A 21,771-nucleotide genomic window follows, 5' to 3' on the forward strand; every position below is an offset into this window, starting at 1 on the left:
AGCGCACCTCCCGCCCCGCCCCCAGCCCAGAGGCTCCGCTCCCCAGGCCCTGTGAGCACCGCCCCCTCGGGACTGGCTGTGCTGCCCCGATAGATGTTCGGGGGCCCAGATGGTGTGTTATCAGCCTCCTCCAGGAGCAAGCCTGAGCCACTCAGCGGCTGCCAGTCTGAGATTAGGCCCCCGGAGGGTCATTAAGCGCCGCCCTGGCCCGGACCCAGCCTCCTTCCCCTCTCTCATCTGGCCAGGCCGGCAGGTGGGAACCAGCGATAAGGATTAGGGGCTCCGTTGGTTCTGGGGCCCGCAGCTCCATGCCCCTTGCCCCTGTCAGGGCAGGAACAAGGGGGTTGGGGAAAAGAAGGTCAGTGCCATCCCAGCACCTGCAAGGACCCGCAGAGTCCCCAACCTCCTGGTCCTGCCAGCATGAAGAGGGGGCTGAGGAGGCCGGGGCAGAGGGGTGGGGACCTGCCCCAGCAACCAAAGCAGGCCCCTGCACTCCCAAACTACCTGGTAAAATTTCACAGGTGAGAGGGGCTGGCTTCACTTGCAGCAGGGAGACAGAGGGGAGGTGGCTCTGCCTTTGGACCCTAGTGGGCCAGTTGGGGGCCAGACTGAAGCCCATCACATCCCCCAGGGACAACTTGGGTGCAGCAGTGAGAGGCAATGTAGCTTCATGCAGGAAGAAACCGATCCAGATAGCCAAAAGGTCCAGACCAGGAGGCTGGAGAGGAAGAAGGGGGCTTTTGTACCTTAGCGGAGGACCTCTAGGAACCTCCATCTCTCCCCTTCAGTAGGTGAGAGGCTGGGCTGGCTGGTCCCCTAGCTTTGCTCTCTGGTTTAATCAAGGAAGACTTCCTAGAGGAAGAGGAACCTTGGCTGGGCCAAGAAAAATGGAATATGCAGAGTTTAAACTGGCAGAGGTGGGCGAAAAGGCATCAACCCACATGATGGCTCCTTGAAGCACAATCAGCAAGTGGTATTTCTGCTTGTGATACTCTGAATGAAGGAACCTTGAAAATTATCTCAGTCAGCATGTGAGCAAAAGCCTAGAGTGGAAATCACAGGACCTATGGCCACAATTCACTGAGCTGAAGCTCAGAGAGAGGAGAGGAGACTTGCCCCAAGTTCACACAGCAGAGCACGTGTGGGCCTGGAACAAAGCCTCTGCTCAGGGCTCTTCCCACTGCTGTAGGCTGCAAACTGGACCCCAGGGAGGAGAGAAGGGATAATTCAGACTTGAGAGATGGGTCTCCCTGGAGGTATTTGAGTGAAGCCTTTGAATAGCAGAGAAATGGCTGTAATGGTGAAGTGAGGGGGCTGTGACAGGTTGGGACAAGTGGCAGAGGGAAATCTTGGGGACAAAGTGGACTGCCTCCTACCTTCCAGCCCCACTCCTCTGCATCTGGGAGTGGTCCCTGGTGAGTCTGACTCAGGTTGTCACCCCAGACAGAGAGACAGAGGCTGTTCCCATTAGAATGACAGTCTTGGAGGTGAGGGACCTCCAGGGTCAGCCAGCTGCTTAGTCATGCCTTCTCTCTCCTCTCCTTCCAGCTTCATTCCCCTGGGGACCCTGACTCCATCCCCACCCAGGACTGGGAGTCCGTGGTAAGACTGGCCAAACCTGCCACAGAGGGGAAGCTGAGTTCAAAGAGGACAAAGATTTTTCCCGAAGTCACACAGCAAGTCAGTGGAGGAGTGGGGACTCAGATCTGGGCTTCTTAAGTCCTAGCCCAGGACTTTCCTGGTGCTTCCTACACCCAAGCCCATGGAGAGAGGCTATGGGGAGGGGCTTAGGGCTGAATGCATGAGAGATAAGCGAACCCACCGCAATGCCCAATGCCGCAATGCCAGGCAGCATGGAGGAGGGGGTTGGTGCTGCCTGTAATAAGGGTAGAGTGGGTGAGCTCCCTGGCCCCATAGGACTTCCCAGAGAGGACTTCCTGGGTATTCCTCCAAGCCACCATGACAGTGACTTTAGAAGGTGATTATCATTGATGCAGAAAGCAAGATAAGGGCTGTCTAGAAGCATGAGGGGCTCTTTCTGAGCTCTGGGAGCCTCAGCCTTGGAAGTACAAAAAGTCTTTATTTCACAGAAATAAGGGCTATTTCCACAGTGAGGGAAGGAAATGTGAGGCAGGATGGGAGGTGCTGAGCTGACTATATCCTTCAGAAGGGCCTACTGAATGGAATTGAGTAGCGACCAGGAGACCCCAGAGCCAGAGCTAAGCCCTAAACTAGACACAGTCTGAGTTCTGAAGTTGGACAATTTAAGGCAAGGTCGGGTTGAAGGAGTCGGCCTGTTACAGTAGATTCCGGCTCAGAGGAGGGGCATTGATTCCAGGTGCCCAGGGTTGGTGCTGGTGGCCACAGGCAAGTGGGATCACATGGGGGTGCTCCGCATCCTGCCCTCCTCTGCAGGGACGTTCTCATAGGCATTCTCATGCTCTTCGGATCTGAAAGAGGATGACAGTGGTCATTACACCTTCCATTCCAACCCCTTCTCCCTGCCCCAGCCTGCGCTTGTGAGAACACTATCTTTCAATAAAGCATTTGAGTCCTGGAAGGGGGTTCCCCTGACCACATCTAGTCTTGCTCACTTGAGACTGGAGGCTTCTCAGCACCACCTCCCTGAACCCCACATTCCTCCTCCACTGAGCCCTGCTGCCCTGCTGCCCCCCCATTGAGGCCATCTCCCTACTGAGCTCGTTCCCCACATTGAGTCCCCTCACTCATCCCTTCAGTGTCCCTTTCCCTCATCGACCCTCTTTTCCCCACTGCACCCCTCCCTGAGTCCCAATCCACCCACTGAGCCCACCAAGTCCCCATCCCCTTCCTGGGCCCTCTCCCCAAACTAAGGCTTCTTGTCCCCTTGGAGCCCTGCAGCCCCCATAAAGCCCCCATTGCTCACCAGTTCCCCTCACTGAACCCTCTCCCCTCACTGAGCTCTTCCCCACATGAGTCCCCATTCTCCCCCACCCCACTCCCTTGTCAGAAGCACCTGGTTCTGAGGTCCCCATGGGCCCCTGGAGCGCCTCACCTGAAGCTGGCCGCCATTGAGGAGTACTTTCCTTCCGTCCCTATCAGGATCCCATCTGCCTTGTTTCCGATGGGCATGACAGAGTTCTGGGGCTCCCTGTGCACAGGGTTCATCAGTAGGGCTCTCTGGACCCCTTCCCCTCCTGTTCCCCCTCCTCCCCACATCCAACAAGGCCCTGTTCTGGGCTCTGGTTTTCACAAGTCCAAGGGCAGAGGTTGCTGCCCCTTGGCAGAAGCCCCTGTCCACACCCAATTCTGGCCCCCTCCCTGGACTCTTACACCTTTGTCCCTGCTCCACAGTGGCAGCCTCAGGCCCCAGCCCACGAGTAGCAAGAAATTGATCCGAGGCCCTTCCCAGTCTCCCTCACTGTTCTTCTGGCCTCAGCTCAGCCCAGAACAGACCCAGCAGAACTCAGGGTCTGCCCAGATCTCCACAGGCCTTTCCTGGGCAGCAGAAGTGGCATGGTCAGCAGCCACTGAAGACAGAGCTGAGTCAGTGGAGAAAGGTAACCCTTGCAGGGAAAAGCTCCTGGCCTCTTATGTAAGTTTAAACCCACTGTGTGTGGCCTCTGCCCACACCTTACTGGAAACTGCTTTTATGAGGGTCACAGGGAGCCTTACTGCTGCTCATTTTTCCTTGGAAATCCCACTGGCTCCTCAGACTTTAGTGGGTCCCAGATGAAACTCAGCAGTTGCCCCAGGTCCGCTTTGGTATTCTGTCTCAGGCTGTGGTCAAAAGCCTGGCTGTTTCCCTGTCCTCCCTCCCTCTGGCCAATTGCTATCCCCCTTCCCCAACTCCTAGGGGGTCTGACACCAGGACAGCAGACAGCTTAGAGTTGTCCCCGCTCTTCATCCCCTTGTCACTGCCACTGTCCAGACCCTCCCCTGACCTCATGCCCTGTCGCCACATGGCTCTCCTCACCTGCAGACTGGCCCCTACCCCCCATGTCCACCATGAGGCGCAGAGTGATTCAGCTCAGGCATAGACCCGCTTGTAACTTTCGCTTGATTCCTACAGCACTGAGGAGAAGCCCACATTTCGGGGCATTGGAGTAGAAGGATCTACCTTGCCCTGGCCCTGCTTTCCTCACCAGCTCACCTGGGACCTCTCCACCCCTGTCTTCACCCTCAAGGTGCTTGTATTCCCTCAATGGACTGTAGCCCAGGCGGCCTGTGTGAGAGCTGGGGCAGCTGCAGCCCTGCCCCAGAGTTGGCAAGTGCAGAGTGGGCCAGATTTCAGCCCACAACCCTCTCCCTCAGTGCCCTGCCCCAACTCAGGGCCCCAGGGCATTCTTCCCTGACTGCAGCCCCCTCCTGTGCCACCCTGTCCTGAGGCTGGCTCCTCCTCATTCTTCAGGCTTTGGGATAAAGGTGCAATAAGACAAAGGCCTTCTTGGACTGCCCCCTAGTCCCCACACCAGGCCAGGCCTGCACTGCGCTCTGCACTCCCCTCAGCACCAGGATTTGCACTTGTGATGGCTGCTTCCATGTCTGCCTTCCCTTTCGGTCTGGGAGCCTGGGAGCACAGGGGTTCTCTGTCAACTGCCCCTCTGTACCCCAGCATGTGGCACAGCAGCTGACACTGAGGAAGGACAGAACTATCCTTTCCAGAGGTTTTCATGGCCCCCATCACAGGCCAGGTGGCTGTCCCAACTATACAGATTGAAACATTGAGACTCCAGGAGGAGAAGACACTTCCCTGACCTCATGGTGAGTGAGCACCAGAGCTGTGGGGCCATCAGAGGCAGGTCTGAGAGCCGGCCAGCTGGTGTTTTAGTCTCCAAGACATCAGGCCTCAGTGTCCCTTCCACACAGTGAGAGGACTGGACTCAGGGTTTCTGAGGCCCTTCTCACTGCTGCTGGAGCAGTAGCCATGGTCCTGGGGCCACCCTGCCCATGGTGGCCCAAACCCAAGGGCCCCAGGAAGCACTCACGGCTCTTCTTGGCACCAGAAGTGGTTGACAGCAAAGGCAATTGCAACAAGGACCAGGAACACGACCACGGCGATAAGGCCCTGCATCCAGGGCTGCAGGTTCCCCAGGCCTGGAAAGAGGGGAGTGAGGGGCTGCTATGGTAGTCTGAGCCACAGTGGGACTGTAAGTGCGGAGCAGGGGAGGGAGGGCAGTCCATGCCAAGGGCTGGGGCCTGAGTTAGAGGCCATCAGCGACCTGCCAGGACCAGAGGAGACATACTGGGGCAGCAGGGGTAGGAAGGAGGACCCATCTGACCCTCCACTGAGCCTAAGAAAAGGGTGGAGGTTTGGAGGAAGACACAAGTTCACAAAAGGAACGGGTAGCTGAAGAGGGAACAATCATCAGAATACTGTGTCTGAGATCCAGACAGCCCAGAACAACCCCCACCCCCGCCATCATGGATCACATGCAAGGCCCCCCAGGGAGTGCCTGGGCCCCAGGGACCAAAGGGCAGGCCCCTGGACAGCTGGCCTAGGTCCTGCCAACCAGGAGTGGCTTCCCTCCTCCCTAACTCACAGAGGCTGGGGCAGGCCAGGGTTGATACCACTGGGCTGGCATCTGGAAGATCCTGTTCTGTGACAAGAGGGTTCTCTGGTGCTGGGTAGGGCATGGGAATGACAGACAGGGCAGGCTAGGGGTGCTGGGGTGCCCAGAGAGAGGGGTGGGACAGAACGTCTTTGAAAGGCAAGACAGCGAGGCTCTCCTCTGGGTCTTGGGGGCCAGGAAAGAAGCTTCAAAACCTGGCCACCATCAGCTCCTCCCACTAGGTGCCCAGGAGTAGACCAGAGAGCAGTTCAGGGCCCTCTTTTTGCCTTTTGGCCCTTAATAGTTAAGTTTAACCCTTGCCACCACCTCTAACCCTCAAAATTTCCCAGAAGTCTCTGCCCTCAGCCACTGGCAGCCTCAAAGGGCTCTTATCTCCCTGGACATCACTGTGCTCCCTGAGCCTGATGGAGCTGGGCCCTACTGAGGACATGCACACAGCAGCAGGTAGAGAGGTCTCAGAGGGGACCAAAGCTAACAGGAAGCTTCAGAGGGGTCCTGCCTCCAGGTCAAAACTCCTGCATCCTAGTGTGATCCTGTATTTTGAGGGACCAACCTGGGCATCAAAAATCTTATTCTGCCTTCCTCTCACTCAAAAGTCCTTCCTTGAGTCTACCCTAAAGCCCTCCTGCTGTAGTGAGGGCTCTGCCTCTTCTCTGAACCCTCTCTGAGCCTGACAGGTATTGAGAAGGAGGGAGGGAGGGGTCTCAGAGCTCTGTGGCCAGGTCAGATCTGGCTTCTTTCCTTGGGTAACAAAAGATTCACGGTGTGTTTACCCTGAGTTCCATACTTGCTAAAAAACAATGTTTTGGGCTCATTGTTTACCCCCCAAAACACAACAGTTGACATTCAATCTTTCCTCAGGTTAGTGGTTGCTCAGGATTGGGAGTTAGTGCTCAGGCCCTGGGAGGCCCCTCCTTGCTTTTCCAAACTCCAAACTCTGCAGCCACCTCCCTCCAGGTACACAAGGGGCTCCAGCCCCAGCCCCTTCTTCCATTTGGCTCTGGGGTGAGATACAGAGCAAGGGGCAGAGCCTGGGGTAGGAGACAGGTGATCTGACTCCTGTCCCTATTGCTCTGCTCTGTGATCCACACAAGTTACTCAACCCCTCTGGTCTTCAGTTTCCAAGAAGCCTTTCCCAAAACAGAGCTGAAGCAGACATGCAGGAGAGCTCAGGCCACCTGCCAACAAGGGTGCCCTGCAAGAATCTTTGCCAGCCCCCTCTGGCCCAAATTCCACCTGCAGAGTCCCCAGACTTTCGCTACAGCTGTGCCCTCACAATGCAGGGCAGACAGATCCTGGGGTGTGGTGCTTCTCTGGTGCCAAGCCCGCCCACAACCCCTGACATGGCAGCCATCCTGGGAGGTAGGCAGGGCAGGTTTATTGTCCTCGTTAGGTGGATGAGGAAGCTGAGTCTCAGAGAAGGGCAGTGATTTGCTCAAGGCCACACAAGACAGAGGCAGAGCCAGGCAAAGAGCTCAGGTATATGTGGGGGCCACACCGGGGCACTGTCCCCTACCAAAGCCCAGGAAACCAAAGCAAGAACTTAGGCCAAAGCCATGGGCAAACCAGTGAACAGCTCTGCTCCTCCCTGGCACAAGGGGTCGGGCTCCATCGTCACCCTCTTTGCAGCCCTGACCCCTGTTCTCAGGACCCAGCTATCTCTAGGGAAATTTCTGCCCCTAGAGCTTGGCTCTCAACGCCTCTCCCCAATCCGAGACCTAATTTTTCCCTGTTGCCTGCATTTCTCACTTGCGGAAAACATGTTACAGGCAGAAGCCTGGGTCTGAGGTCTCTGCCTTTGGAGGTTCCTCCACAAGCCCAGTCGCTGTTCCCTCCTCCAAGCTACAAGTGTAAAGGTGGTGATGAAGGTCAGAAGACACCCCCCTTCCCCCCCCCCCACCCAGGTTGCCAGCACCCAGCCCGGTAGTCCACACCACACAGCCACCTGGCAGGCCCAGTCCTGTGCTAACCTTGTTGACAGCTGGCAGATGGCACTGCCGTGAGCAGGCCCAGGATGACCAGGCTGAGGGCTGACATGGCTGCAGGCAGCTCCTGGGCCTTCCCTCTGGCTGCTGGTGTTTGGGCTCCTAAGGGCAGCTGTGGGGTCTGCTGGTGTGAGCTGAGATCAGCCCGAGCTCAGTCTGGCACCGGACGAGAGGAGCTGGTAAGGAAGAAGGTGAGGGGAAGGAGGAGGGAAAGTGGAGAGAAACTGCCCTCCCTCCCATGGTAATGAGCTGCCAGGCCTGGCCTCCCTGGCCAGGGCCCAGCCCACAGGAGCTGGCATTTGAGGTCACCTTTGAGAGGCTGGCTAAGGAAGTGGGTCTGTGGACCAGGACCAGGGGAGTGTGGGGAGAGTTGGGGCCTCCCCTCCAAGCCCCAGACCTTCCTGGAGTTTTTACATCATCTCCCCCTTCCTGGCCAAGGGGCTAGGCTCTGAGAAAAGAAGTGACACATACAATGAATGCAGTGGGTGGGGCCTCCTAGAAGGCAGACAGTAGGATTAAGACATTTGCTGGCTGGCTGGGACAGAGTGGGGGAAACCCAGAGGCTAGAGAAAGGCCAAAGCTGTCCCCTCCCACAGAGCCTGACCTATTTACTGTTCTCCCCTCACCTGTCCCTACTCAGCCAAGACCCAGTCCTGGGACACAGTCCTGGGACACAGCCCTGGCCCCTGGCCCAGCTCAGCAGCTCTCTCAATCCACCCTCTCCCATGGGGGTCACCACAGAGGGCCTAAGTTTCCCAGTTCCCAGCCTTCCCTGCGCAGCCCAGCTGACCCAGCTCAGTTCAGCTTTTCCTCTTGGCCCCAGATGTGATTCCTGGAATCTGGGTGGAACCTCCCTGGGACAGGATCTGGGCTTGGTCAGAAGTCTTTACACATACCTCTGATTCACCTCCACCCACCACAGGAATACAAGTGGCAAAACCCAGCCTTGCTGTGGAGGGCAAAGGAGGGACACCCTCAGGTGGCAATGCCCTATGCAGGGCCCGAATTCCTAGGCCCTCAACCCTCATGATCACATGGAGTCCATCAGACCCTCCAGCTCAGGAACTAAGAATGACCCAAGTACCTGTCAAGGTCTGAGGTCAAGGGTTGTGCTGGGTCTCCTTGCCCCACCACCCTCCAGGAGTATGGGAAGCCAGAGATGTTGAGAGCCCAGCTCCACAGACACCGTGAAAAGAAGGAGCGAACAGACTAGAGTGAAATTTAGAGATGGAGGGTTGCCAGAAGTCAGGGCATGAGCTAGAAACCCCTCTGCAGCTCCCCCGGCCAGAAGCCACCAAGCTGCTGTTCACAAGGCCTCCCAGGCAGCTTTTTATGCAGAACAGGTCTTCTAGGGGCAACACTCAGGCATCATGGCTTGTCCCTGCTTCCCGTATGTGTCTGGGCATGAGTGTGGGTGAAGTGTGCACAGGGCAGTGCAGTGGGCCCACTTCCACCCAAAGATGGGGTGTCTCAAAGTGATCCAGGGAGAATTGGCTTGGCATCAAGTGGCACCTCCCATATATGTATGACCTGTTCTGCTTCTCTACCCCAACCTGATGTCCTCAGAATCTTCTGGCACAAAGTTTGTCTAGAGTAGGCACCATGCATGTTAATGAACAGCCACAGAATCACTTCCTGGAATGCAAGGATCAGAGTTGAATTTAACAAACATCCATAGTGTCTTCTTCAAGGGTTTTAAGGGGAGTTATGTGGTCAGGTTTCCATTGAGAAAACACCTCTAGACAGTGAGGGGAGAATGAAAGGGAAATACAAAGCCTGGAGAGAGGGAGACCATGGGGAGACTGCTACAGCAGGCACACAACCAGGGCAGTGGCCTGCACCAGGGCAGTGGCAGTAGGAATAGATCTGAAGCCTTTTTAGGAGGTACAATACATGGCATGTGGTTGCTAGAAGACAGTGACTAGCTTGGTGTGGGTGGTGAGAAACAGGGAGGAGCTGAGGGCGAGTCCTGGGTACTGACTTGGGTAGCTGGTGAATAGTGGTGCCTAGGACAAGGCAGAGCAAGTTTCAGAATGTGGGAGGAACAAGGAGCTACAGGCTTAGAAGCATCATGCCTGTGGTGGCTGCCAGCCCCCCAGAGGGAACGTCCAGAAGGCAGTACGATCCCTAGCAGAGAGCTAGACCTAGGAGCCATCTGTGGCACAGTGAGTCACTGAGGCATGAGAGTGCACGGTCTCCCAGAGTGCATGTGTGTGTGCATGCACATGTGATGAGAGGAGAACAGAGGAAAGGAGGGAAGCAGTGAGGGGCCAGGACACAGTCCCAACACATGAGGGTCTTTCATCAAAGAGGAGTCAGGATAGAGCAGGAGGAAGAAACCCCGGGAGAGGGGGTGTTCCAGAAACCCAGAAAAGAGAGATCCAAGAAGGCATGGGCAGGGAAGTAACTCCTGTGAGGCCCCACCAGCTGGTGACTCACAAGAGCAGCCAGCCTCTCCCATCAGTGCCCAAGTCCCAGGTCTGGCCTCCCTCACCAGAGCATCCCTAAAACTCCTGGGGAAGGGCAAGGATTCCCTGAGCCACACTTTGGGGATGGTGGGGGAGGGAGATAAGCAGGAAGGACATCAGGTGACCAACATGAGGAAAACACACCTCCCAGGTCAAAGTCCCAAGCTTTAGAGCAAAACAAGCTGTTCCGGAAAAGGGGGTGTGGGTGGACACTGGCTTTGAGGCTGGTCCCTGCTCTTTCGGTGTCTTCATTCAGCTGATTGGGGGGGTCAGCTCCCCAGCTGTATGGACACAGCCCTGGGTCCCCATGGCAACAAGTTGGGGCCCCCTGCAGGTCTGGCTTGGATCCAAGATCTGGACTCAGGCCTCAGGAGCCCCGTGGGGCTAGACCTTGTGTCCTCATCTCTGAGCTGCTCTTCCACCAATGCTCAGTTCCTTCTTCCTGCTCCCAGCCCAGCTCTGCCATCTGGAATCATCAGGCTCCCTTGGACAGGCCCTCTGTCTCGCTAAACCTCGTGGGCTTACCCTTCAGAAAAGCCCAAGAGGATCTAGACCATTGCCCCGAGTAGCCTCTCTCCCCACTGCAACCTGCTTGCCATCCCAGTTATTGCCAGCAGGTGGCAGAGCTCAGCTCCAATCCCAGACTGGTCCTAGAGGGCAGAGGTGGCCAATTTACAGCTAAAGATTCTGCATCTCCCCTCCCTCCAGCCCCTCACTTTCACCCCTTCTGGGGTGGTTTGGAGGGAGGGAGAGTGGACACTATCATGCAAACAGTCAGTGATGCTGAGAACAGTGAGCATGGCATGCTCAGGGCTGTGCTGTAGGGAATTGCAGAGGGCTAAATTGTTCAGGACTGCATCCTGGAAGAGGTGGTGCTAGGACAAAAGTTGGCTGAATTGTTGGATGAGCAGAAAAACAGCCCCCAGAGGGCATCCAGGCAGAGAGCTCAGCCAGAGGGAAAGCAGGATGTTATGAGCACAGAAATAAAATCTTTTTTTTTACTCATTCTTACAGTATTTTATCTCGTTAACATCTTTGTTGCAAGCCCAAGAGCACCTGGAGACTGATTCTTTCCAACAGATCCTGCTTAAACCCCGCAAGAGCTTCCAGTAGTTCTTCAGACAATATGCAAACTCCTTCGAATGGGCTTGAAGACTCCATACCCTGCCCTTACCGTCCTCTCCAGCCTCATGTGGCCCCAGAGCCTCTTGTCAGCCCTAACAGTAGCCCAGCTCTTACCTGCATCAGGGCCTCCCCACACTTGCTCTCCCCTCTGCCTGCACTAGAATTCCCATCCCATTTGCTTGGCAGATGATAACAGATCCTCTAAGTCTTGCCTGAAATGCTACTTTCTCCAAGGGGCTTGCTTTGACCTCCCCTCTTCCCCATCTGAAGTTACTCCTTCTATGAGTCCTCCCTGCCTGTCTCTTTACAGCCATTATCACAAGTTGCAATTATATATATATTGGTTTCTTTGTTCATTCCCTCAATGTCTGTCTCCCCAGAGGGAAGGCATCATGTCCTGTCACCCCAGCACCAGGTACTGAGCACACACCCAGAAAGTACTGTATGGCACCAAGTCTCAGTATATCCAGTGCCTACCTCTGGCCTGACAGATAGCAGAAGCATTTTAGTTTGTGTTGGTTCCTTCTTTTTCTCTGTCCTCTAGGCAGGGGGTCAGAGCCTACATCTAATTCATCTCTGTATATCATCATAGCTCAGAGAAGTTGAAGCTGTCCAGTCCTAGAATGAGAGTGAGCTCCCCATCCTTAGAGGTGTGCAAGCAGAAGCAAAGAGACAACTCATCCAACAGGGGCATCTGTGTAAGGGGTCTGGCCCTTGCAGCTCTGGAAGCCTGTGATTCTGTGACTCTGTTAACAGATTATGATAGATTTTTATATTGTAATCAGGTTCTGAGGAAGTGGGCTCGTAAGGACTGTGTCTCCTCTCAGACTCAGCATTTCATTTGCCTAGTTCCCCTTCACTCAGCAATCTCTTCACAAGGGTCCATGGACAGAACTCAGGGCTTCATGAACTTGCTCAGGGAATACATCACATTTGTTATTCACTAACCTCTAACTGAAAGTTACCATCTTCTTCCACTGGGAATGAAGGCAACAAACCACAGTGCCTCTGTGATATTTTCATATCGCCATACAGTTGTGGCAGGTATCTGGAGACGCCACTGGTGCTTGTCACTGTGGGTATATAACAGTCACTGGACCTTCCACTGGATCGTGTTATCTCATACAGTATAAAGATTCATGTAACTCACTATATTACAAACTTATACTTTTAATATTTTGATAACTGAATTTCAATATAATTGATTTCCTTTGCAATGCTACACATTTTATTGAATGCATTTAAAAACCTCCAGTCTGTGAAGGGGTCCCTAGGCTTCCCCAGACTGCTCAAGGCACTGCTCAAAGGGTTAAGAAGTCCTGACTCACCTGGGAGCCTGGGGCCCTTTGGCTCAAAACAATGCCATGTGATCTCCAGGTCAGACCTGGAGAAAGACTGACACTCTCTAGACTGAGGTTTTCTAGGACGGAGGCTGGGAGCTATGGCCAAATCAAATGGGTACTCACCACCCTAGAAAGCCCAGTGCCTGGGACCTGGAAGGGGCAGAAAGCACCCCTCAGAGCCAGCCAAGCCAAGGAATGTACTAGCTGCGACTCCTGGGTCCTAGGCAACTCCGCTGGACCAGTGAGATTTATGGCCAGGACCGCCCAGCAAGGGAGATCAATCACCTCTTCCTGCTGCCCACTCACTCAGCCAAGAAACTCAAGGGCTGGCCCTGTGCCCAGAGCATGGCCTGCCATCAGAGGTCCCAAGGCCAAATCTTTACCTGGTGGTTCAGTACAGCCCTGCTGTCCTGCCCAAGGCCTCGGGCCTGCAGTGGCACCAAGCTGGGATACTGGTTTCTAGAATCACAGTCTCTCCTGGCCTAATGGCTCATCCTGAGTAGTGCCATCTTGCTCCTCGTTTTTCAGCTGGGGAAACTGTGACCCAGGAAGAGACAGTCACTGACTGAAGGTCAAACAGTAAGTTAGTAGGAGAGGTAGGGCTAAACCCCAGGCATCCCTATGTCTAGCCCAGGGCTCAGTCCCTCTGTTAAGCACCTACTTTCAGTCTGTTTCCCAGACAGCTTTCTGGTTTGCATTCATTCCTTCACTCAACACATATTTAGTGTGTGACACAGGACTTGAAGTACAGTAGTGACCAAGATAGAGCTTACATTGTATAATTTTCTAATTTCCGTTGCACCAAATGTTTCAAAGGAGATTGAAGGAAGCTAAAATTACATAAATGAAGATGCCATTTAGTCTAAGAAATTTAAAAAAGGTAGTAGTAAGTCTCAGATTTATTCATTCATGCCCTAGCTGGTGTGGCTCAATGGATTGAGCACTGGCCTACAAACTGAGAGGTCCCAGGTTCAATTTCCAGGCAGGGCACATATCTGGGTTGTGAGCTAGGTCCAGAGTTGGGGGCGTGTGAGAGGCAACCGATTGACGTTTCCCTCTCTGTGTTTCTCCCTCCCTTCTCCTCTTCTAAAAGTAAATTAAAAATAAAGTTTATTCATTCATATAATAAATATATGAATACAGCAGTAAACAAAGCAAAGTCCCTACCTGCATAGAGTTAACACCCTAGAGGGGTCAACCAGAAAATAAACAAATAGATGAAACAGGTCATAGGGCAATCTGGAAAAGACAAAACAGGATCAGATGAATGGGGCGCTGGCAGGGCAGGGAGTGCTGTTTTATACACATTTATTAGCAAAGACTCCTTTAAGAGGTGACATTTGAGCAGAAAGCTGAAAGCGAGGAAGTTCAGCTGTGCCAGAGGAGAGGATCTCAGGATCTTGCAGTCAAGGAGAACAAACGGCAAGTGCAAAGGCCCTGAGGCAGTGAGGCTGAGGGAAGAGGGCAGGAGAGGAGATGGATTTTGAGGGTAAAGCCAATATAATTTGCAATGTGAGAGAAAGAGAGAAGCCAAGGGTGGCTTCAAGGCTCTGAGTCTGCTCAGCTAGAATAGACTGAGATAGGGAAGCTTCAGGAGGGGCAGGAGTCACGAGTTTGGTTTGGAGATGTAAGTGTGGGTCTGGAATTAAGAGGTGAGGTCCAGGCTGGAGAGGTACATTTGGGAAATGTGGGGCAGGGGTGGGGGAGCTCCCCCAGGACACCGAGAGGTCTGAAGTGCTGGGTTTGGAGAAAGGCAGAAGGGAAGGAATACAGGCAGGGAGATCTGCCTGGCTGGGAAGCAAAGGGTGGTTGGAAAGGGGTCCTGAGCGCCTTGCAGGACCTGTGAGGAAATTTGGACTTCACGTTACAGATAACGTGGCACCATCAGAGGCTTTTAGGCTGAGATGTAACATGGGCAATCTAGCATTTCAGCAGGCTCTGCCCAACCATAGCTTGAAGAATGGATTAGACAAGGCAATGAGCACTGAATGGGCTGTTTTGGGGGGGCAAGGGGTGAGAAGGTGTGGAGGGGGCCCAGGAGAGAGATGGTATGGCTGGGACTAACTGAAATGGTACATAGAGAGAAGTGGGAGGGTCAAAGAGCAATTTAAGGGGCACAACTGGTAGGCTAAGGATGTGGAGAGCAAGGTATCCAGGAGAGTAGGGTCAAGGTGGTACCTGGTTCCCTGCCTTGGACACCATCTGGATGTTGGTGCTGTTTTTTAAACTGGAGAGTGCTAGAAGAGCAGCAGGTTGGGGAGGGTGTGGGGAGGTGAGAACATGTATTATTCACTTAACAAAACTTTCTGAAGTGTCTGTTCTGGGCCCAGCACCATTCAAAGCACTATAGCTCCACAGCCTCGCCCCTGGGCACTCACGTGTTAGTGGAGGAGACTCGCAATGAGCCCAGCGATGGCTTCTAGGGCAGTTCACAGACACAGCTCGGCGTGTCCGTCCAGCGATCATGGTAGACATCTGAGCTGGAAAGAGAGTCTTAGGGTTCAGCAGGTTGTGGATGGTGACTGAAGACAGAGACGATAAGGCCCAGGACAGGGAAGGATGCAAAGTTGGGCCAGGACTCAGCCCTCAGAAATGCTGATTTAGAAGGGCTGGGAGTGCATCTCCATCCGAACTGAAGGGAAAATAAAGCAGCGACACAAATTGCCTTCAAACCACGTATGATCAAACTACAAGCAGCAAGCATGCCTCACATTTCAGGGCCTTTGGAGTCATGTAACTGATTTTATTTTACCCTAACTAAAACTGTTTCCTTCCCTTGTTACTAATTTTGCCATTAGTCTCTTAAATATTTGGAGAAGCTGATATTTGCAGCCTGAAAAGGAACCACCTTAGGATGGTCTCTGTCCCCAAATATCCACTAGGGTAGTCCCAGATCAGAGAGAAAAACTGTGCTCTGTGCCCTCTGAACACGGAGCTGGGCAAGATAAGAGGAGTCACAGAGAGGCTGGATTAGGTTCAGTGAGAAAAATGCCTGTCTAGTGATGGCAGAGATGCCCTGAAAAGTAGTGAGCTCCCCACCACCACAGATGTGCAAGGAGGACCTGTGAGCTTGCTGGGGTGGGGGGACAGGTAGAGCACAACAAGGGCAGGGAAGGGGTGCATGGTCTCAATGCTGCAGTTCCTGGGGCCCAGAAGGGGTGGTCTGGGGTCAGGATCCTCATTCACCACTAGCTGTGTGAGCTGAGCAAGTCTCCTCACTTCTCTGAGCCTCTGTTCCCAGGAATGCTGCACTGAATTGGCGGGAGAACAATGCATCTGAATGCCTTGTAGCCAAGGATACCTGGTAAGTGTTAGGATCACCCCGGTCTAAACAGGGCATCACAGGTTTGAGCAGCACTGCCCTGTCCCAGACCCACCCTTTTCCAGAGCAGAAGCCCCAGCAGGATGGTGAGAGGCATTACAGGCCACATGCTGGCCAACATGTTCCCCACTGCCCCAAACTCGGTCACGGAGCCACACCCAAACGATGCAACCATTTCACCCTTGAAGCTTTTGTTGGAAAGGTCAGGCTTTGACCTTCAAAGTGAAAATGACTTTAAAAGGCTAGAGCTGCAGGCAAAAGTTAAACAAAATGCAAATAATTTCACAATGGAGCAAAACATGCAGATTTTTTCTAAATGAACAACAAAAATGTTCTGAGTTTGGACTGAGTTTGTGATTTTTGTTTGTTTCTTTTTCTTCTGTTCTTTCCAGAATTCATATAACAAGGAGTGTTTGTTGGGAAGAGGCTAAAACTCATAATTTAGAACTGAACAAAATAAATGTGCAGCCCTGGCTGGTGTGGCTCAGTGGATTGAGCACTGGCCTGCAAACTGGAAGGTCGCTGGTTCGATTCCCAATCTGGGCACATGCCTGGGTTGTGGGCCAGGTTGCCAGCTTTGGGCATGTGAGAGGCAAATGCTTGATGTATCTCTCTCACATCAGTGTTTCGCTGTCTCTCTTTCTCTCTCCTTTCCCTTTTCTCTAAAACAAAATAAATAAAATCTTTAAAAAATAATACATGTGCATAAAAAGGCAAAATCAGGTCATGTTTCCAGATATTTACGAGTTCTCTTAAAAGATCAAAAGTTAATCAAGACCCTCTCGGTTAACCAATAGCCACCAGTGAGTGGCCAGTGAGTGACACACTGTCCCAACCAGCGTCAACCAGCTCACAGAAAAATAGGAGGTGAGGTCGGGACTCAATTATGGGCAGATGGTGAGCAACAGCCAGATATGGTCGAAGGGGCTCTGTGAGTTCAGAAATAGGAGAGACCGCTGCCCATGGGGGAAACCAGGTAATACAGCAGCTGAGATAGAGTTTAACACAGAGAATGGTTACTGTGGTGGGGGTCAGCAGGGAAGGCTCCTCGGGTATGCAAAGCCCCGTAGAGGTGAGAAAGTAAGGGATGATGGATGTGGAACATTTTGGGGAGCTCAGCAGCCCCTTAAGAGAGGGTGTTGGAGGGAGATTAGGGCAGCATTTTTCACTCCAACTTTAAACTGGTTTGATTTTTTTTAGGATGCTTCCTGGAAAACACGGGCGGAGGCACAGGACTACTCTTGATCCTCCTTCCCTCCCCAATCTCTGTCCACACCCCCAGAGCACTGGGAGCCAACAAAGTGAGTGATGGCAGGCTAATCTTGGCCACTTGGATCTGAGGAGGGCCCCTTGTCTCTCTGAGGACCCTCCAGCAAGGACAAGTGCAGGACAAAAGCATTGCCTCCCCCTCCTTGCCTGCCACTGCCCTCATTAGCATCACACAGAAAAACTGCCAACCAGGCTTCCAGCCTCACTGCAGCCCGGCAACTGGACAGGCCAGCCCAGCTTTGGCAGAGCCCCAACTGAGCAGATGTGGGCTCTGAAGGGTCCTGTGGCCAACCCTGCCCTCCTCCCCCCAAAAATAACCAAGCAAGGCAACCACCACCCTGTCCTGCCTGCCCCATAAGCCTTCCTTACATTGCTGCACCGTCTGCTGGAGGCAGCAAAGCCAAAGGGAGATGGAAAAACTCCAATCCCTGAATGACATCAAGGCTCCTAGGGTGACACAGCCCACAGGCCTTAGAGACCTCAACTTTCACCTGTTATCAGACCCACAGGGTCAAATCTTAGTACCATAGACACCATCCACCAGGGCAATCACAGCATATCGGGACCTCGTTTAGACTGCTGCTTTAGAACATGCCTTTGCCAAACAACAGAATCGCAGCCTCCCAGGACTTCATCTGGAGCGGGGTGAGGCAGGTAGCGTGTCAGAGCTGAGGTCCCAGGCCATCCTGGGAGGGATTGCCTGGGGACTTGGGGTTGGAAATGCCTCTGTCTGTCTGGATCCCACCTATTCAGGGGTAATGGAGAGGGGGCGTGGGAGTGATGAGGAAGCCTGATAGCCTATTGAATACGCAGCTCCCAGGGGACAGCTGGAGAGAGGGGCGGAGCGCTCCAAGCAGGAGCCCTGGCCAGCCTGTGTGGGAACAGCCAAAGGGCAGAAGGCCTGGCCCCCAGAGATCCTCAGAGCCTGGGACCCAGGAGCACCACAGGTCCCAGGCTGCAGAGGGTGAGCTGGGAAGGGATGAGGACCCTGAGCTCGAGGGGTCTCAGCTGGCTGAGCTGTCACAAGGCATGGGATGGGAAAAGGTTTTCCACCCTGGTCCCGTCGCTCCACTGGGTCTCAGAAAGACAGGGGTCTGGAAGGGGAGGGGGCTTGATTATAGGATGACAAAGGGTTAGAGACCTGGCAGGAGGAAGGGATGTTATCTTCAGATTCCCATCTGCATGATAGACTGAGCCAGGAGGGATTGTCTTCCCCCAAGAATCAGGGAACACAAAATAACAAATAGCCAAACCTCCCTCCCACAATGTGTGTGGGGGCCCTCCTCTGATTTCCCCTCAGAATGGTCCTGTTCTAAGGGCTGGTACTGTGGGGTCCTTCTCTGCAGTGATCCTGGCAGTGTTCAGGGCTCCACCCACTATGGGGGGAGAGAACTGGCTCCCTCTTGATCTTGGGCAAACCACTCATGGTCTCTGACCTCAGTGTTTCCTCATCTGTAGAGTGGGAGTGGCTGTCCCCTTGCACTGGGTTCTTGGGAGATGCAGAAGGTGAGACAGCAGACTGAAAGCACAGTCCTTGGGGATAAGCTGCAGACACGGAGTGCAGTGAGGCTGACCTGTGGTGGCCCACATCCGCTTCCCCAGCTTCTTGGGTCTGGGATCTGGAGCCTTCGGCCTGGTTCTGCCATACCCCGCTCTTCACTGAGAATCCACATAACATCTCTTCACTCCAACAGATCAGAGTCTCCATCCACTTCACTCTTCCGGGGGAAAGTGACACTTGAATAGGTTTACATTTCCATTAATTCAAATTAAACAAAATGAAAAGTTCAGTTCTTCAGTGGCAGTAGCCACTTTTCAGATGCTCAATAGCTGCTTGCGGTTACTGCCTACCACACTGGGCAGGGCAAATATAGCCCATGCCCTTCACCACAGAAAGTTCTATAGGACAGCGCTGTCTAAAGAATGCCAGTTTGGGAATCAAGAGGCCTAAATTCGACCTCCAGCTTAGCTCTTAGTTCACACTGAGTGTAGATGAGTCCCTTTGCTTCTTGGAGTCTCAGTTTTCCCATCTGTGCAGCCCATCCCTCACCCTGTGCAAGGCAGAGCACAGCTAATGCTTGGCACAGATCTCTTGATTGATTCTCTCCCTACTGCCTTGGGGCAGGCCTATTTGGACTTGGGGAAAGAGGTGGGTAGGTGGAGCCCTGCTGATGTGGAGGCTCAGGGACCCACTTGCCATCCTCAGGGTCCAGCAGCTCAAGAAAATACTTTAGAGCCCAGAGCTTGTCAGGCAAGCTGCTCTGAGTCTCCATGTCTCAGACAATTGTCTCCAGGCAGCAAAACCAGAGGCACGAGGGCAGGTCCTGCTTAGGGCTAGTGTGTTTCTTTCTGTGGGCTTACACAGGCCTGAGGGCAGCCTGAAGATCTTAAACTCATCGCTCCCAAACTCAGAGAGAGGTCTGGGCATGGCCTGGGGGAGGAAGCAGACTCAGGGGCTGGTCCAAAGGGGAGGAGAGTCGTGGAGAGTCAGAAATGCACTATCAGCACTGCCCGTCCTCCCCACTTCCTCTCTTCGAACGGATCACATCCTGTTATTGTGTGGACAGAGAAGGCCAGGAGCTGGGGAGGAAGGCAGGGCTCAGACCAAATGAGGGAGAGAGCAAGGAGGAGGCAAAGAAAATGACACAGTGGGCATTGGGTAGCTCCGCAGCGCAGTCCTGCCTGACCCTAGGTAGCTAGGACAGGAGTAGGGTACCCAGGAGGAAAGAACAGTATCCCTGGAGCAGCTTGAATCTGCCACTGAGAGAAGATACTGGGGCTCAGACCAGGCTGTGCCTCACTGCAAAGGCTCCTGGAAGAAAGAAAATAGCACCTCCCCCAGGAAACCTTCCCCAGCATCTTCCTCAAGCTCCTTCAATCCAGGAAACATTTACTCTGGGCCTCCACTGCCAGAGCCAATCTCCAATAGCCACTGCATGTCTCTCTCTCATAGCACTTGCCTCCAGGGTTGCAATGCTCTGCATCCGTCCCCTACACCCCACTTCCAAGCAGCTCGTGAGCCCTCTAGGGACGGGGACAAGGAAAGGTCCTTGCTGGCTCCCCAGCTTTGCTCAGCATGGGGCAAGTCCAGAGGAATCCCTGCTGCTGTGAACAATTAATGTTCCCACTTCTTTTACTCTTTTTCTTTATTCTGCCATTCCCAAGTACAGTCTTACCCCAACCCTATGCCAGCCATGGGGTTTAATAAGGCTGCTTTCTATGAAACACAACAACTTAGCATATATTATTTTGAAATCCCGTGATAGCCTTGTAAGATGAGTGTTAATATCTTCATTTAACAGACAACTAAACTGGAGCTCAAAGAGATTCAATGACTTACCCAAAGTCACAGAGCAGGTACAGTAAGTGTGCCACTGTATCTTGAACCCAGGTAAGCCTGACCCCAAAGGCTTGGGTCTCTCTGTGGCCCAGCTGCCTTTCCTGCTCAATCCCACCTGTGCTCTGGCCTTTCCCTCCCAGAGCTGACACCACGCTGACTATCCTCACTGCCAGGAGTCTGTCTTTGAGCTGAACCTCTTGCTGTAGGCAAGCTCTCCAGAGCCCACGAGGATTGCCCGTGGCCCTGAGCATATGTCTGGACAAGCTGAACTGCCATCTCCCCCATTGCAGAATGCAGGCCTAGCTGCTGTAAGAGCACCAACTCCCCATTGGCTGTTTCTTCTTCTTCTCCTGGGGCAGTGAGCACTGTCTTTGGACTCAGACCAGAATTCAAATCCTGGGTCCCTTGGTGAAGCCCTATCCCCTCGTTAGGCCTCATTTCCTCCTCTGGACAATGGAGGGGGTGCCCTATGTGATCTTGACTTACTCTTTTCCTTATTATGACTCATGATGACCAAGCCTCTGCTGCTGGACATTGTGCCCAGCACCAAGGCCTGTCCCCCGAAGGCTGGTCAGAGGTGCTTGCCTGTCTCACACAGGCCGTGTGCTGGATGCTGGGGAACAGTTGATTGTTTTATAAGTAGGAAGGAGACAGTGGGCAGCATGAGGAGGCAAGGCTGCTATGAACAGACCAGAGGCACAGCCTCCTCATCTTCATCATCCCCACCTTACTCCATCCAGGTCCAGTATGATAACCAGAGCTGTCACTTGCCCCTTACCAGCCCAGGACCGTGGTATTAGGTGGGGGCTTAGAGCAGGCATTTTCTAGAAATGACCCTGTCTCCCACCCATCCATCCCCCCTCCATCCTCTCATTCCATACTGCCCTCAAAACCAAGCTAGAATAGTCTATACAGGGGAAACTTTTCCTTCAACAAATGTTGAACGTGACCTGGGGCAGGTCTGACATAGGGTGAGACAAATCAGTCATGGTTTTGTCCTCAAGGAGCTCATGTTTGAATCAGGAAGCAGACAAGTGGATAAGCAGTAGACAGCACAGAATAAAGGAAAGCCTGTGGGGACAAAAAGGAAGCCGCTGACCCCTTGAAGTCTCCTGGATGCTAAGGACAAGTTAACCAGCAAGGAGTATGGGAGCAGAGGATGGGTAAAAACAAGAAGTGCAAGAACTGGATAGTTATAAAAAGAAAAAATGCAGCCTGGACCAGAAAGAATAGTGCAATAGGAGCACAGGGAATGAAGGGCAGATGGTGAGAGTGAGGCTGGAAAGATCAGCAGGCCATTCAGGCAAGGCCCTAGGATGTGGTCCCTTCCCTGTGGGGGGCACAGGTTGTCCTGGGAGGCAGGAAGC

At 53.5% G+C, this 21,771-nt stretch overlaps 1 protein-coding gene across 2 annotated transcripts; it reads right to left on the minus strand.

Moving 5' to 3' along the window:
* Nucleotides 1–2,060: 2,060 nt before the first annotated feature.
* On the minus strand, nt 2,061–7,749 carry PDZK1IP1 (PDZK1 interacting protein 1). Of its 2 annotated transcripts, XM_028513431.2 has the most exons (4): nt 7,523–7,740; nt 4,968–5,076; nt 3,035–3,130; nt 2,061–2,450 (listed from the first exon to the last, which is right to left on the minus strand). In XM_028513431.2, the coding sequence occupies exons 1-4, from the start codon at nt 7,587–7,589 to the stop codon at nt 2,378–2,380; spliced, it is 345 nt and encodes a 114-aa protein (XP_028369232.1). In that variant the 5' UTR covers nt 7,590–7,740; the 3' UTR covers nt 2,061–2,377. The 2 variants fall into 2 exon arrangements, with proteins under 2 accessions (XP_028369232.1, XP_035881936.1); XM_036026043.1 differs by lacking the exons at nt 2,061–2,450; nt 3,035–3,130 and adding an exon at nt 3,193–3,759 and having other exon boundaries at nt 7,523–7,749.
* Between the last annotated feature and the right edge of the window lie 14,022 nt (nt 7,750–21,771).

Source organism: Phyllostomus discolor, chromosome 5 (genome assembly GCF_004126475.2).
Source record: "Phyllostomus discolor isolate MPI-MPIP mPhyDis1 chromosome 5, mPhyDis1.pri.v3, whole genome shotgun sequence".
NCBI classification, from domain to species: Eukaryota; Metazoa; Chordata; class Mammalia; order Chiroptera; family Phyllostomidae; genus Phyllostomus; species Phyllostomus discolor.

Excerpts from the sequence above, each read along its gene's own strand:
- PDZK1IP1 (XM_028513431.2), bottom strand. The coding sequence starts at position 7,589 with ATGTCAGCCCTCAGCCTGGTCATCCTGGGCCTGCTCACGGCAGTGCCA. Across the intron at positions 3,131-4,967 it reads TTCTGGTGCCAAGAAGAGCC|GGAGCCCCAGAACTCTGTCA; the intron begins GTGAGTGCTTCC and ends CCCTGTGCACAG. Across the intron at positions 2,451-3,034 it reads TCAATGGCGGCCAGCTTCAG|ATCCGAAGAGCATGAGAATG; the intron begins GTGAGGCGCTCC and ends ATCCTCTTTCAG.